The 17420-nt window shown below is 36.8% G+C and overlaps 2 protein-coding genes across 2 annotated transcripts; both read right to left on the bottom strand.

Annotated features, from left to right (window-relative positions):
- Positions 1-2546: 2546 nt before the first annotated feature.
- Positions 2547-10843, bottom strand: LOC132131088 (nuclear factor interleukin-3-regulated protein-like). Its single transcript, XM_059543019.1, has 2 exons — positions 10600-10843; positions 2547-3703 (listed from the first exon to the last, which is right to left on the bottom strand). The coding sequence occupies exon 2, from the start codon at positions 3581-3583 to the stop codon at positions 2798-2800; it is 786 nt and encodes a 261-aa protein (XP_059399002.1). The 5' UTR covers positions 3584-3703; positions 10600-10843; the 3' UTR covers positions 2547-2797.
- A 3189-nt stretch (positions 10844-14032) lies between these two features.
- Positions 14033-16222, bottom strand: LOC132131589 (uncharacterized). Its single transcript, XM_059543653.1, has 2 exons — positions 16053-16222; positions 14033-15362 (listed from the first exon to the last, which is right to left on the bottom strand). The coding sequence occupies exon 2, from the start codon at positions 15356-15358 to the stop codon at positions 14372-14374; it is 987 nt and encodes a 328-aa protein (XP_059399636.1). The 5' UTR covers positions 15359-15362; positions 16053-16222; the 3' UTR covers positions 14033-14371.
- Between the last annotated feature and the right edge of the window lie 1198 nt (positions 16223-17420).

Here is a 17420-nt window from a genome sequence, read left to right as displayed (position 1 = left end):
TAAATAGTAGTTGAAGAGATTGCAGTAACACCCTTCAGTCATGATTTATTCATGATACAGCACGGCCTCTCATATCTTATTGCTTACATATACAGCTTAGCGATCAATGTTCAAAAATATTTGACAGCAAAATGATGGGACTGACCAGTCAGAATCCTAATTTATAAAGCTGTATAATGAAATTTGTTAAGATTACCAAGTCTGTTAGCTTGTAGCTTCTGCTAGCACCATAGGAACTACCAGAAGTAGCCTAAGATAGATTTTCAACAATGATAAATACAAGAAAACAACTAGATCTTGCACTAGAGGATGTGGTTTTCAGCTGTATAAGACAAAGACAATATACTTTTAACTTCCTATTTCTTCGCTGTACTTCTCTCCCTGAATCTCTCAGGTGGTTAAAGCAGGAAAAAGATGAAATGAAGAACTTTGAACAGTAAAGTGAGTGTGAAATGTAAACTAATCCAGTTGTGAACAGCAAAAATGCTAAATGCTAAAAGCAACATTGTTTTAAAGAAGCAATTTCATAGTTATACAAGATTTATTTGCGTTAATCTTGTTATGCAAGTCAGTGAATCACTCGCTTGCCTTTAGTGACTAGCGAATTGTTGCTCGATCTTCTCACTTTCTGCAGTGTGTTTGCGGTGTATGTGTTGTAGACATCACAACTGATCATGAACGGTGACTAATAAGTGCTGAGAAACCCCCACTCCACCTTTCCCACTACTTGCCACTGAAACTTTGTTTGCAGCCCCCTTTCACAGTTACAAACCACAGCAGCCCCGTGGAATCCTTCAACCGGTCACCAGAAGCAAGCAGCACAACTCACACACTTTGCCAGTCTCACAGCCGTAAGCGAAGGAGAAAACTCAATCAAGATAATACTGCATATTATAAAAATGGTTTCTGCATCCTGTGTGACTGAACTGTGCAATGTTGTGAATAATAAAGTCAAAAAGCTTAGATTTTCATTTGCAGTTTATTGTAAAAAAAATTCTCTGAAGAACTTAATAAGGCTAAACAAAAGATTGAAATAAAAGTGAATCTTTAAAACAAAAAGTTCTAATATATATATATTTATATATTTTTAAATATATATATATATATTTAATTTAAGTTCTCATGTAGATTAGCTGTTAGCATACGACCCTGGCAACATCACGACCACATGCTCAGTAATAAATTGGAGTGTACCTTGGATGTACATTGCAAAAATGTGTGTACTAAATGCATACATGCAAACACAAACAAATAAAAGTAAAATTACTGGATCACCTTTTATTTTTTTCTTTGTTTGTTTTTTGCCAGCAATCCATTATGATTGCATTAAAAAAAAGGATCGCAGATTTGACGATAAAGGAAAGACTTAAAGTAAATCATTTTCAGCTAATCGTTAATTCTGCTTTTGTCTGTAATTAAGTACATAAGTATTTCAGTAAATACCTGTGTAGCTGAAATGGCATGTAAGCAAAAAGTGAATTACATTCTGTAAACTGTATATCTAAATGAAATTGAGTTAGTCAATAACACAAGTTTAAATACAGTCAGTTTCAGATTTCCTCTGTTAATTTGTATCACAGCTTATGGTTTGTCAGCAGTTATTGTTGCTAACATGTTAACACAGGCACACATTTGTCTTCAAGCATTTAGCAAGAACTTAGGATGTCTATTGCTAAGTCAATTAAACAATTATTGAATGCAAGTGGCGCTTCTTCAGATTCTTATAACCAAGTTCAAATGAGTCCCATGACTATCTCAATGGAAGTCACATAAAAGTACTAACAAGCAGCCTTCACCAGTCCGATCAAAGTATTTGAGAATTATCTTCTTATCCGCTTCTTTCAGACTCTGAGGCATGGTGAATTTCCCTAAAATTTCATTTGGTTTCATTTGCATGCATCTGATTGTTTGTTAGACCTCTCAGAAACATACATTCACATTTTGAAAGAAACTTCAGAGAGATGCCATCAGTATCAGTTTACAATGTGCTTTGAATTATAATTCATAAAATAATGTATTATTTTTCATTTTGTTCCCCATTTTTAATTAAAGCTGCTTTGAAATATCAAAGATAACAATTTGTGTAGCTCAAAACAGTATTTCAGTGTATTTGTAATGGATTTGAATCCTGGGGAACACATGGACTGATAAAATGTCTGTCATCTGTAAAATGTGTAAATGTCAGTCTAACATCAGAGGCCCAATTAAATCAGACATAGGTTAAATTCTGAAGTAAACAAGAAGGTGGCATTTCTTTAGATCAAACGGTGGATCATGAGTCTAGCAACACCGAGGTTCAATTTCCAGGGAATGCATGAATGATAAAATGTATACATTGGATGCAAAGTCACTTTGGATAAAGGCATCTGCCAAATACATACATATAAATACTTACATTACAAATGCAAGAAGTGACTGAAATATAGACAAGTGTCTGTGAATGTTATGGCAGAATTCATTCATTTTTCTATTCCTATTTCTATTCCTAAAATATTGTTCTCCTTCTTTCACCCCTACTTTCCTGTCTATATTAAAGGTACAAAAAATTGTAAACACATGTGCGTCATTACCCCAATTCAAGTTTGCCACTTTCCACCTCAATGATGGAAATATTGACTCTTTAAAATGTATTGTGGAAACTTTATCTGAATGTGTGACCTTTGGATCAAAGAAATGTATATATATTTTTTATCATGATGGTTTGCAACACACTTCCTGGAATGTAGCCAATGTTCGGTTATCAATAATGAGTAGGATGACTCATAACTATGGAGTTATTTTAGTCCAGAGCTTGATTTCAGTCTGAGATGTATGTTGGATTTGGTGATGCAGATTTAGCTCTGTTATCTTTGCGCTGGGAGTTTTGCGTCTTCAGTCTTAGTTTATGGGGCAGGGCAGTGCTGGAATCTGCTGGCACCTGCTGCTCACCCTCTTCGTCCGAAAAGATCCTCTGATTCCGAGGCTGGAGCAGGGGCCGTCCTGCCCAAGATGCTGCTGCTGGGGTGAGGCATGGAGGAAAGGGTAAAGGTGCAGCTGTAGATGAATGGAGACTGGGGAAGTCTAGTAGATATGGGTGATTTCTTCGTATGGCCATAGGATGCGTAGGCAGGAATGCTGACCCGGGGTGGGTGCCAAGACAGACGGGTGCTTGTTGGTTCCCCGATAGATTTGAAGGCTCTCTCTCATGCTCTTTACCCCAGTATAGGTCTTTGTCTGGGCAAGAAACCAAAGGTTGCGGCACCAAAGTGTGAAGCTGAGATAGAGCCCTTTGAGATGGGGAATAGGGTATCCCAGGGTTAAGCAAACCGTATCGAAGCTTCAGACCCAACAGCTCGGCTCGCAGACGAGCGTTTTCCTCACTCAACGAAACCAATCGTGTCTCCATAACATAGTCACTGACCCTTCGTTTCTCTCGTGAGCGCTTTGCCGCTTCATTGTTCTTGCGGCGTTTCTCCCAGTAGCTCTCATCTTTCTTGTCATCAGGTATGAATTCCCGTTTGCGACGCAATCCCAGACTTCTCGGAGAGATCTCTTCAGTTTCTCCCTCAGGTTCCCAAATCACCTGTGAGAAAGTGGACTCCATTTTCAGCAGGTGTGACTTTTCTGATTGGTAACGCACTAGATGCACCTGTTCTCTTTCTGTGTGTGGAGTTACTGAGATGTTAGTGTCTCTTCTCAGTCATGCTGTCATCAGGAGCTTTACCTACAACAAAAGAGCAAAGTTATTTCCTTTGCAGGTGGTCTTGTTGGTTCATTTGTGTGTCAGATTTCACCAAGCAGTCATCAGTGTGAACTATAAGAAGTTATGAGTGTCATATCAAAGCAGTTTCTACTGAACATGTTGACTATTGCTTGCTAGAGACCAGCTTGTTTACAGGTGCTTCATGTCTGAACCTAAAACTCTGTAATGGTCTAGTCATTAGGGGTGTAGATGAGGTAATGCATTAAAAAATCCCCTTGTGGTTACTGTTGTTGTTGTTGTTGCAGTCATGCTAGTCAGTCGATCGACCAACTGTTCTGCTAACTAATATTAAATATTAAGGTTCAGCTCTCTGCCTATAAGCAATTGCCAATACTGTTGATACTTAAAAATGCTTGAACAATGCTAATAGCACAGCCTCTTTGAAGTGACTATCAAGTGTTAATCTACGTTGGGGGAGTGTGAAGCATCCTGGATATGAATGCGACCACCAGGGTGATTCAGACAGGGTGGGAACCGAATTCTTCCCACCAGTGGTTCCAAAAACCCCCACACTGTCTGATGGGCCGTCATTTTGTGGGTTACCGGTGGAAGAATGCTTGATTGTGAAGGGCAGAGAGAGAGATCTAGTGAGACCAAATGCTATGCTAACATCTGTATTGACCTATTCCCCTCTGATGTCATTGACCCATTGTGTTCTGTCTCTACCCTGACACTACAACTGGTAATTCTAGTTTCCTTTCCAGACAAAAGGTCAGATAAAACATAATTTCCTTCCACACAATAATACTGGTCTTATATATTTGTTTTTCTAAAGAGCATAAGAAAAAAGAAACCTGCTGATCTAGATGATTATACAGTATTTGGACACTTGAGTCACATTGACAATTGTCTGAAATCCACTGCATTAGACAGAAACCCTAGAATGTGAAATTGAATTAGTGTATTGATTATTTAGTAACCTCAAACCAATTTTTTGCGAGTAGTTTAAATTAAAACTAGTTTTTGTGCCACTTCACTGTAAATGCCACTTCACTTGATCTCAGCCTATGTCAGTGCTATTTTATCATTTATTATATTTTGAGATATACTCTGTGTGAGTTTATCTCAAACATTCGATTAATGTTTATCTAAAAAACCACAAATATTTATTTATGGTTTTAATTTTAGATATCTGATGCTATAATGCAAAATTATGTATCCACTCTATCTACCCAATGCATATGATCAAAATCTCAACAGTAGCATCAGGGTACATATAGATCTTCTAGTTTTGCGCATCTTGCAGCTTGTACATCTAACCCTACGCTCACAGTGGTTCCTTTTTTTTCTCTCTTCAGAACCTATCTCCAAGTTAACAGAGTGTGTAGGCTTCAATGTAGGCTAACCACATCCTCTTCATCCCTTTCTTTTTATTTGTTCTGCCTTTTTATGAGGTGGAAATCTGAGCTTAGAGCGTGACAGAGAGGTGCGTGTATGTTTACCACAGAGCAGACTGTTAGGCCAATCCAAGAGCCAATGAAGCGTGTGTTTGTTGAACACAGTGCAAGAAGAGCATGGTCTTGGTGTGGAGGGGATGAATTGTGGATGCTCGCTCAAACCACAGCTATGAGACCACGCCTGCAATGCGGAACTATGCTGACCACTGTTAGCGTTTGTGTGCAGTAACTTCACTTTAATGTACAAATAGTTTAAAAAAGATAAACTAGATTTGCATTTATAGTTGGAAAAACCAGTGCTTGCAAGCACAGCATTGTCGTCTTACACATAAAAATAGATATAGATATAGATTTATGCCGATTTGTACCAGGAACTTTCCCCCCCCCCCAGACCCATTGCTTTCTGCGTTTCCACCGCGGTCTAAAGTACCGGCAAGATTAGGCAAATAGACTGGTGACGTAGGTCTGCGCGCGTTTCTATATATAATACAGAATACAGACCCAAGATTACCTGTTAGATTTACCCAAAACGAATGGCATTTTATGTTTAACCACTAAAGAGACATCAGAGCCAGCGGCACATATCAGAAGGACTAGCTGAGGTGAGGCTGCTTTTGGCGGATACATGAGGACTGAGCTCCCTCTGATTGCATGGAGCTCACATCTCCGAAATCTGAGAAAAAACATTTTTAAATAGGTGCTATCTTTATAAATAAACCACAGATTTGAGTTTTAAACAACTACATTCTCGCCTGAAATACTTTTAAAATTACATTTCATAACACAATAACAGTAATATTTTGAAAATGATCCGAATAAATGGTGGTTGAAACTACAATGCTGCGTGAACTCAACCAATCAGGATGTTTAACGCCCAAGCTCCACCCCCGAAAGTTCCGGAACTTTGAAAAAGTACTACCTCGCCAGCAGGGATTTTCTGAGGGGCATTTTTTTACCCGGAAATTTATTTAGTTCCTGGTTCCTGCGGTGGAAACACAGGGAGTACCGGCCCGAAGTCCCAAGTTCCTGGGTAAAGTTCCTGCGGTGGAAACGCGGCTTTAGTAGCAAATAAACAAGATAGTTTTGAGACTGAGTCTTGTTGAGTCAAGTCTGATTTCTGAAGGACCCTGCCTTAAATGTCATGTAAAAAATAAGTCTTGAATTCATTGCAGCTTTCTTTAGCCAAGGCCCACCCATGAGGTCGTTTGACCGACATGTCAAACAACCAATTACAGTTCGTTTCGTTCAGCAGCACATTTCGGTGCATCCAAATTTCGCCACAATAACCGACCAGTGTGTAAAACCCTCTGATGTATTTTAAAGATTATATGCCGCAAACTTTAAATATTTCACATACTTTTGAAAACCCAGTGTTTAGTTGATCCTGATAAGGGCTCGCTATGAATGCTATGGCTTTTTTTCTTTTGTGAGGGAGTTTGATGGCACGTCATCATTGTTTCCAAGATGGAACGTTAAAGAACGCAATGGGAGAAAGCCTAATGGCAACATGGCAGAATAAGTCCTGCTTTCTAAATAAAAGATCCAATTGACAGTTTGGTAAAATGATCAAGTTGCTGCAGCTGCCATTAGAAGTTCTGGTTGCTAGTCAGTGTTCAGACGCATGTTTAGGACTTTATGTATAAGTAGGGTGACCAAACATGCCATTTTCCCATGACACGTCCTGGCCAGGATTTCTATATTGACTAAAATATCCAGGTTTTGGCTTTGTTTGCATTGCGCAGACCAATTGTTGTATGACAAAGTAACGTGAGAGCTCTAGAGAGCAGACGTCTTCTTGTGCTTTTGAATCGCTCTCACAGTACTTTGATGTCATACACCAATCGGTATTCTCAGTACTGCTTCAAGTCATCACTAATATGTACACATATTTGCATCACTTTGATCGTTCCCTGTAGATCCCACCTTCTCATGCACCACGATGGTCGATTACATACAATGTCTGCAGGTTATTGGTCAAACGATCATTATGCAAAGTCAACACACTTTCCTTAAAAGGGACTTTGTTTGTACTCTCAAAATCATGCAATCTTTAAGTGGTTTTATTTTTCGTGGTGAGGGTTGTCTCTTGGTGGGATCATGTGATCAGCTAAATCTTTTGTTGTTTTACCTTGGTAACCCCTCATTATTGAGATTTTTCGCTGGCTGTATAATTGAATCATGGTTAGCTGAATAGCACATAAAATGCCTGTTTACCTTAGCTTTTGCATGATGCTTCCTCCACACCACTAGGTGTCAATATAAGGTTGAGTTCAAAACATATAAATTCAAGACAAGTTCGGTATAAGTTTAAACCAATCTTTAAATAGATGCAAGAATTGATAAAAAAAAAAAAGGTTTCCAGCACTGCAGGAATGATGCAGAAACGAGTTAGCACTTCCATTTCCATCATGCTTAACTCAATGTTTTTGTTTTTTTGGTTAATTACCTGAAATAAGGACTGTGGTGAGCACATCCTCAATATATTTTCAAATTTTATTCAATGACATAAAATACATTTACTTTTTGAAGCTTTCACTTGTCTTAAAAAAGGCAGGTTGCTAACAAGTGGCTAAATAGGACTACAATACAAAACATAAACACCATTTGGACAGCTAAATTCATCTACTCACTTTCTAGTCACTTTCACAGTTCTTTGGTAACTATTCTGACTCAAACTTTCAAGGATATTATATTGTCGGTTAGAATTTAAATGCTAAACATTGCTATCATATATGCTTCAGAATGCTGCATAATCTTATGGACATTGATCCTTGATACGTAAACTCAGTTTTACCCCTGGCCATTTCATGTTTTCCCATTGATGAATGGAATTGTTGCACCTGTTACCCATATAACTAGTGTTAGCCTGCAAACAGGGTCTTTTTTTTTTTACAATTGTGTGGGCAATAGTGGTATGCTAACCACAGTGACATGTGGCTCTGCTCCAAGACTAACCTTCTCTTTATCAGTCAACGTTTCTTAGTGATGTGTCAAAATAAAAGACTTTAAGTTGTCAATATGTAAATGGGGTGGTGGGGTGTTGCAGTTTGAATGTTGCTCACATGATACTTTGGACATCGGCAGCTTTGCAGCTGTCCTGTAAACACATAGCATGAAGTTCTCACCTTTTGTTTCCGATATTTGGTTTGGTTTCATCACTATAGCTCTACTGATATCCTCTAAGACATTTGTTTATGATTATAGTAGCTGGTAATACTACCTATTATATTCAGCCCGTCACTGGAATGTGAAACTGTTGTGCATTTTACATAAGTTGCTAACTTGCGGATTGGCATTTTTCGCAAACAGTTTCGACTTAATCTCTCTGTTGCTAATTGTCTAACCGATTTTGAAACCATTGCTGGGAGAATGTGCATTTATTTTAGGCATCGCTGGCTAATTGTGAGAGGTTTCTGTTGTCTCCCAGCCTGCTAATGTGGACATGTGCTCATAGGATATGCTAGCAGTTTAGTTGTGGTGATGGTGACACATGCTGTGTAGCTAAATATACCTTGAGCCTGCTTTGTTGCTGTGCCACAAATATACACATACATGCATACACAAAGAGAAAGTCAAAAGAAGTTGTTCACAAGCTTTTCCCCTTCCTGTGTTGGGTAGGCTATACAATGAACAGAAGTTAATCAGAAAACCAGCAAAGCTCTTGAAATACAATATGCCTCACAGTGTAGCTTGCATAAACATAAAGACATAATAATCTCTCTCTTTCTCTCCCTTTACACAGTATATATCCTAAACCTATCACAGACTACTCAATGTTGTCATTGACTTCCTCCAAATAGTATAATCACATTGGGGCATGTTGTCACAAAACCTTTTTTCCCAGGAAACATCAGTGTTTTTGTGTTTTAATGGGTCTCAAATACAGCTTTCGATTACTGTTGCCGTATGATGGTCTCAAGGCCCCCAGAGGCCTCAGTCAGACCTGCACCTGCTGCTTACTGATGCTCTAAGTTTAGATGGTGCTTTTCAGTAACAAACTCTTAAACTTCTCCTTTTTAACAGCATATCTGTTGGTTTCTGTCCTCACCACCTGCTGCTCTGTACATCTTCGTTTCCTGGTCTGTAGTTTTTTAAAAAATGTTTTTTTTAAATGAGACGCTCAGATGTTTTTATAGAAAATAACGACTACTTGTATTTATTTTTACTATACGTTTTTCCTTGAAAGTATTCTGCTGTATTGCATATGTGCAATATTAATTTATTTGAGTTTTATAGATTTACATTTTTTTTTTTATCAATCAATAGTGTGAGGACCAAAAGTCTAAGACTACGTTGAAAATCTGGGATTCAAAATCAAATTTAAACCTGGAAACATTTTAGGTTATATATATATATATATATATATATATATATATATATATATATATATATATATATATATATAATATGTAAGAATATGTAAGATGCTGTATTTTTTCTAATAAAATAATTACATTTGTGGCATTAATCTCGAGAACACATTTGAATGGACGATCTTTGGATCTCAAATCATGCTGGAGAACATGATCAACAAGTTTTATACAAACTTGTGAAGTTCATGCATGGTTATGCTTGCAATATAATTTGCAAATCAACATTTTATATTCAGATTATGTAATTGAAAAAATGCTAAATATTATCCTTTTCATGAGTGGGTAACTCAGACTTTTTAACCAATACTTGTTTGATGGGAATAGCAAATAAATATCTTTAGCATGAGATGCATAGAGAAAGATGTATAATTTTAAGCCGCACTTACATCAGAGATGCAATTTACGACTTTTAACATATTTTTCAGCAATTGTCTTATCTAATCTTCCCTTGAAATCTTTTAGATCATCAGGGAACCACACACACTTTCAAAATTACCCACATGCACCAACCTTGCAAGATCCTTCGCTCACGTTTGAAGCTTTCAAAAGCTAAAATCCTCAATATTTGGATATATTCTGCAGGGAAATTAACATTTCCAGATGCAATTAGAAACAAATCAAATGCAGTCTAATCTTATATGCACTTTTGTATGACAATAAGGCCAAATACAGTTGCTTTAAATATTAAATGTTACATGATATGAAATATATCTATTGCATTCGACTCTATTTAAAGGTTTATATATGCAAAATTGACCACATTAACCTAAAATAAGACCCCTTCATGTGTACTGATTTATATAATATACGTGTTTCATTCTGAGGTCTGGAAATCTGATGCTTGCAATGGCAGTAAACCAAAGGTTAAATTTGAAATTAGTTTTAGTTACATGTAGATTTTCACTTCGTCTACTGCATTCAAGTGCCATGAACTATGAACCCCAAACTACGAACGTCTGCATCTCTCAGATTCTAAAGAAAGTCAGAAAGTCAAAGGAAGTTTCTTATTTTTCATAATTAAATCACCCTTTCATAAATATGTTCAAAGCTGACCACTGATGGATACACAAAAGTCCCCGGTTCTTACCTTCACAGCTTCTGAGAGTTCCTGAAGCCTTGTCGGGTCACCCAGCATTGACATCACCAAGGATGCTCCTCATTACTGGAACCAGCCAACTCTCCACACTTCAAACACTTGTCTTGTCTGTGTGTGACCAGAGTGTCTCACCTGCCTCGCAGCGCTGATTAAACGCCCTCCTCTCTGACTCGTGGCTTCTCCTTGGTGTGAAGTGTGATTAAAAGTTAGAGGCTGCCTGTTCACCTCTTTATGAGATCAGCCCACAAGCCCCTGTCTGTGTCTACTTCTTTTAACACAAAGCCGATGGGTCTACACCATGGCCCACATGTCCCTCACATACGTGTATCAGTGGGTGTGAGTGCATTTATGAAAAAAAAAGATCAGATATGGAAGACCACTCTTCTTCTTCTTATTGATTGTTCTGATAAGCATTTCTGAAGGTCAGAAACTAATCTGCTCTCACCCTTGACTAGGTCCTTGCTGTTCAACTATATCTTCAGCCATCAACTAGTGTTATGAAGGCTCTAAATGTAAGGAATCACAGACGTCTGTGCTGTTTTGAAAAGACATAAAATCCTTGATCATCTTCAAAATAGGCATTCATTCCCAATGATGTAACCAGCATAATCTCATTTAATATTAAATAATGGTCAATTAACATGGATTTTCAGTGACGGATTTTGAATTTTTTCATCTGTTCATGTGAAAACTGCCACGTCATTGCTAGCTCCTCCTTTCAGATTAATAACTACATAAATGTGTCATATGTCTTTTTTTTTTTTTTTTTTTTGGTGATGTTACCACATTTGTAATAAGAAAAAAATACTTATTTCCTCAATAATTAGAACATAACATTTACAGTAGTTTTTGTCAAATGGCTAGTGTGAAGGGTTGTGTCTAGTGTGAAATTCACGCGAAGCCTATATTATTGACAAGGACAGCGCGCCCCCTATTGGTTATTCTTGAAGCTGTCAGCATTTTATTCATCTGGATTTCAATAGGTTTATTAAGTTCCATTAAAATGAAAAGAAAAAAAATTATATATATATATATATATATATATATATATAGACCAGAGGTTTGGAAACATTACTATTTTTAATGTTTTTGAAAGAAGTTTCTTCTGCTCATCAAGCCTGCATTTATTTGATCAAAAATACAGAAAAAACTGTAATATTGTGATATATTATTACAATTTAAAATAATTGTTTTTAAATGTATTATACTTTAAATTATCATTTATTTCTGTGATGCATTTTTTAGGATCATTATCACATGATCCTTTAGAAATCATTCTAATATGATGATTCATTATCAAAGTTGGAAACATTTCTGCTGCTTAATATTTTTCAGAACATGTGATACTGTTTTAGGATACTTTGATGAATAAAAAGTAAAAAAAAAAAAAAAAAAGAAGCTATGTTTTTAAAATATAAATATTTTGTAATAACAATATACACTACTGGTCAGTAATTTGGGGTCAGTAATTTTTTTTTTTTTTTTTTTTTTTTATAAAATCAATACTTTTATTCATTAAGGATGTGTTAAATTGATAAAAAGTGACAGTAAAGAAAATATATTATTAGAATTTTTTTTTATTTTGAATAAATGCAGTTCTTTTTAACCTTTTATTCATCAAATATATTAGACAGCAGAACTGTTTCCAACACTCATAATAAATCAGAATATTAGAATGATTTCTAAATGATCATGTGATAGACTGGATGTTGCATGTGACACTGAAGGCTGGAGTAATGATGTGGAAAATTCAGCTTTGCATCACAGAAATAATTTTTTTTTTAAGTATATTCAAATAGAAAACTATTATTTTAAGTTGTAATAATATTTCACAATATTACTGTTTTTTCTGTATTTTTGATCAAATAAATGCAGGCTTGATGAGCAGAAGAAACTTCTTTCAAAAACATTAAAAATAGTAATGTTTCCAAACTTTTGGTCTGTACTGTATATATATATATATATATATATATATATATATGTTTTTTTTTTTTACCGATCAATAAGAGATGCAGTTACGAATACGGAAGTGCATATGTAAATAGGCCTACATTAAATACCGTTCTCAAAATATCTACAGGCTAAAGTTAAATATTGATTAATTATTTTAGACACATTATAAAATGTGTGTGTACACGACAGAAGGCTTATTTTCAGGTAAGGACGACACTACATCGACTGCTGTTAGAGTGTGTGGTTTAGGGCCATAGAATACAGTTTGTACAGTATAAAACCATTACGCCAATGGGATGTCCACACTTTTCACAAAAACAAACGTGTGTGTGTGAGTGTTTGCTCCAATCGGCTCTATTGGTACTTATTTGCGTAGAAACTTTATTAAACATTAATCCTAAATAAGTATAGTGGTGTCTGTATCTAAATCTCACCGTGTTAGTTGTGATGTCGTTAATGCTAGGTAATGCTAACATTTTTTTGAATGTGCTCCGTTAGCTTTATACCTAATGATCTCCCAGTTATCAATAAGGTATTGTTTTAATTGCTCTTAAAGCAATTGTAGCTATAATATAAAATGGAGACATTTGTAATGCAGTGTGGGGTTCCTCAGATCGCCACATTGGTTTGGAGAACATCTGGGCTTTATTTCAAATAGGCCATTTTATGAAGAAACAATATATTACATATCCATGGACAGAGAGGTTCATTGATCACACTGTAGAGGCACCTTCAAAATTGTGCTTAGAAGTTCTCCAACAGTTCTTGCCATTGTTTCGATCTGAGTAACTTAAGTTTCCATTGTCATGATGGAAAAAAAAAAGACTTGCAATTAAATTTTATACAGTACTGTTGAGCTAAACGGGTCTATTTACACCTCTAAATTGGCCTTTATTCTACTTAGCACACTTGAATACATGTACATCCACACACCAGAAGTGTGAACATGTGTGGTTGGACATGCCTGAGTTCACTCAGATATCAGACAAATTTACCCCAGCCTGAAACATCTTCATTGTGATTATGTTTCATATTTAATCATGAGCACTTTAATCATTTACTTTAAAACTAGTCCATTTGTATTAGTAGGGAATAATTCACGTGGAACATTACGAATGCATAAAGGTTATAGATGTTTTAGAACTGGTATTTCACACAGACAAGGTGAATACCAATAATAATTTCCATCAGATCAATGATGTGCATGTGAGATATATATATATATATATATATATATATATATATATATATATATATATATATATATATATATATATATATATAGTGTAGATTCCCAAACTTGAATCAGATTTATATATATAAGCAAATAAGGGAAATGAGAGTAAAAATGATAAAAATGATGAACTACTTTTATTGCAAGTGGCCACATATTTGCAAAATAATTGTTTTTTGTATTCTCAAAGTCATGGTTTATCTCTCACTTTCTAGGCTGTATGTAGAGATTGGCTTTGCACATCACTACATGAAGCACAGCTAATACCTTAAAGAAACAGATCCCCCCTGTTGTTTCCTGGGTACTTTCTTTCTTTAGTGGAACACAAGTTTGAAGAACTATTTTTGTCTATAGAATGACAGTCAGTGAGGTCCAAAACCAACAATGGAACCCAGTTACTTTTACTGAATTGACAAAAAAAAACACAAAAATATGTGTGTCCTACAAGTGAACAAAAGTCATACATCTTTGGAACAACATGAGGGTGAATAAATCTACAGTTCATTTTTGGGTGAACGATCCCTTTTAGCAGGTTACTATCACAATGTAAAACTGTTCAGGCAGCATTATTGTTGGCTAAGAGTTCTCCGGGCAAAAAATTCTTCTGAGCTGTCCTGAGATCTCAGCAGACAGCATGCAGTACCTGCTGTTGAAGTTCCAGAGGGAACTTACGCCATTATGAGAGCTGTCTGTGTCTCGTAGTGACATAGGGAAGGACAGTGGCCAGCTGGGATGAAGGGGAGATGGACGCAAAGAAGACGAGCCCCAAGGTAACATCTGATTGCTGTGTTGGGTGGCAGACTGGCTCAACCCAGGCAGCGGCTGAGGAGGGGGTGGTGAGGCTGCAGATGCTCTATGGGATGGAAACCGTTGTGGGTGTCTTGGTGGGTCGTTGCTGGAAGAGACCTGTGAGTGAGATGCTGTGTCTGCCTCTACTGGGTCAGCATTGTTGTCCAAATGGCTAATCTGTGATGGTAGGTTGGCACTTTTAGGAGGCACTCTTAGGGGCGAGATGAATGGAGATGAGCCATGCCAAGAGTGGTACAGCTCTGGAGCTTCTGCTGGAAGAGGAGCAGTACCAGGAGGCAAACCCCACATGGAAGGCTTGAGATGGGATGAAATGGGAGAGTGGAAGGGCACAGTGGGGTGATTGACGTCCAAACCTCGCCCAGTCCCCATGTGATACTGCAAACTCAGCACCTCGGCCCGGAGCTGGGCATTCTCCTCGCTTAGTGCCAGAAGTTGCCCCTCCAGCATGAAGTCGTTGAGTCGTCGCTTCTCTCTGGAACGCTTGGCGGCCTCGTTGTTCTTCTTCCGTTTCACCCAATATGAAGCGTCCTTTTTCTCAGTGGGAGTCATCTCACGTTTACGTCGTCTATTGGGTAATAGCGGATTGTGGTATGACTGGAGGTGGAACAGTCGCTGTGCCAGAACGGATGAGCCGTGAGTGAGTGGAAGAAGCCTTCTTAAGCTTCCAGGGTTGTCTTTGCTTGTCGAGATTTCTCCCGTGCAGGAGGGGAGACAAGAGTCTGCTAGTTGCTTGGGACTTTTCATGGTACTCATTCTTCTGGAAAGATAAAGAACTTTTACTTTTTAGGCTTGAGAATTGTCTATTTTTCATCAATCTTCTTAAATTCTATTCACATGAGAATTTAAGAAGAATGATGCAAAAGCTCAGGATTTTTCCTCTTGCATGTTATAAGACGCCTGCACTATTAAATGCAACAAATTCATTACCACTTATTAGTGTTCATAGTGCAGTTTCCTGTCAAAATGAGGGTAAAAATAGACATGAGACAATGACATGTCAGCCTAACAAGGAAATGTAGTGGGCAAATCCTAATTTTAAATGTGTAAAATGATATAGTTTGCAAGAAATGTGACATGCTCAGTTAAAGATGATGTTTAATTGGATCTAATGCATCCAACGCTGATAAGATACATTTTTGAGGTCAACGATGAATAAAGGTCTTAGGTTTTCACTTGCTAAAAGCAAGACGATTTGGAGGTTGTGACACCATTGCATGTGCAAAATTGACTTAACGTCAAATGGTGGCTTTTTTTTCTTCTCTCCGAAAGCAATATATTTGGTATATATGAAAACTGCCACAGTTTCTTGCAACAATTCAGATATATCAATCCAGAATTAAACTAAGTTATTTAATGAATTCGATACTTTTAATCCGCACACAGAATACTAAATACTAACTTTACAAACTGAGGACAACCAGTGCAAGGAAAATTTGCTTTACCTTACCTTTCGGTGCGGTCACAGGAATGATAATTGAAAGTGTTGATGGATTAAAGGACATCAGCTTAAAAATAAAACTCCTTGGCTGGAAACATGCAAAGACGCTCTCTCAACCAATGGCAATCAAGGTGGCACATGTGATATGCACACATATGCCTATTGCATGAAAGAAGCTGTCGTAGGTGAGGACCACATCTTCCTTCCTCAGATATGGAGGCGGAGACTCGCAAACAAGTATCTCAAACCGGTGGTTTAAGTTATGACTCACTTTTTTGTTTGTTCTACTTTTAAAAGAATGAATAAAAGAAATTAGTCCTAGCACACTCAGCATCTTGATGTTTTGTTTTCATTTTTGTTAACGCTTCGTCTTCCATCCAGTGGTTATTCATTCAGTTTCGTTCTTTTGCTTGGATCTAAATCTTTTTTTTAAAATTAGATTTCACATCCCATGTATTCTTTTTTATATAGAATTTGTTAATTTACATTTTATTTAGACATTTATTTTAATGTCATGCATGCTTTAAGAGCCAAAATTAGCACATTATTTAGACTAGCCAAACATACAGCACTGAGGCCTGTCAATTTGGTTGTATCTTCACATTGAGGTCAGTAATTGTACTGGATTTTATGTTCTGCCCTAATTCAAATAGCATATGCTGGTATGGGCACATGTGTATAATTAAGTTTTATTTATTATATTCTGCTTTAATTAGTATGTAACTATGATTAATATATGCCAAATGCAAACAGCATAATTTCTCATAATTATTCATCATTTCCTAGCCAACCTAATTCTTTAGAAAGTGTGTCAATCGACCAATTATAAGAAGTTGAAGCACAGTAAACACTGAAACTGCTGATGGTTAAGATCATGTGAAACAAACTCTCAATTGAGGTTAAAAAGTATACATTACTAACAGTGACTTGCATGAAAAAAAAAAATAAGAAAGGTTTCTGCAGAGTTTACGCTTATGACCTGGAACTGTCCTTCCAAAATTTCAGCAGAAATAGTTTTCGTGTTCTAGATAATGATTAAATCTTTGTCGCAGTGAAACCTAATGCAGGTGCGCAACTTAATGAAGCTTGACTTGTGGCAGGTCTACTACTAACCACAAATTAGCTAAAATCTTGACCATTAAATGTGTAATGCAGGAAAAATGTAATCTGATGAATGCGACGTTGATGCAGTGCCTTAATTACACCCGTAAGAGTTAATCAGTAATGCTGTGCATCACTTGTGGTTACAAAACTCTGGTTTGAAGAATTAGCCACACTTGACATTTCAAGGTAAAAATGGGCCAAGAATTGTTGGCTAACAAACACAAGATGTTGTTGGGGTGTATAACAGGTGTTGGATCATATATCTCAGGCTCG

This window comes from Carassius carassius, chromosome 48 (genome assembly GCF_963082965.1).
Source record: "Carassius carassius chromosome 48, fCarCar2.1, whole genome shotgun sequence".
In the NCBI taxonomy this organism is placed as follows: Eukaryota; Metazoa; Chordata; class Actinopteri; order Cypriniformes; family Cyprinidae; genus Carassius; species Carassius carassius.
The sequence above is the reverse complement of the archived record's forward strand: the minus strand, read 5'-3'. Positions and strand labels throughout refer to the sequence as shown.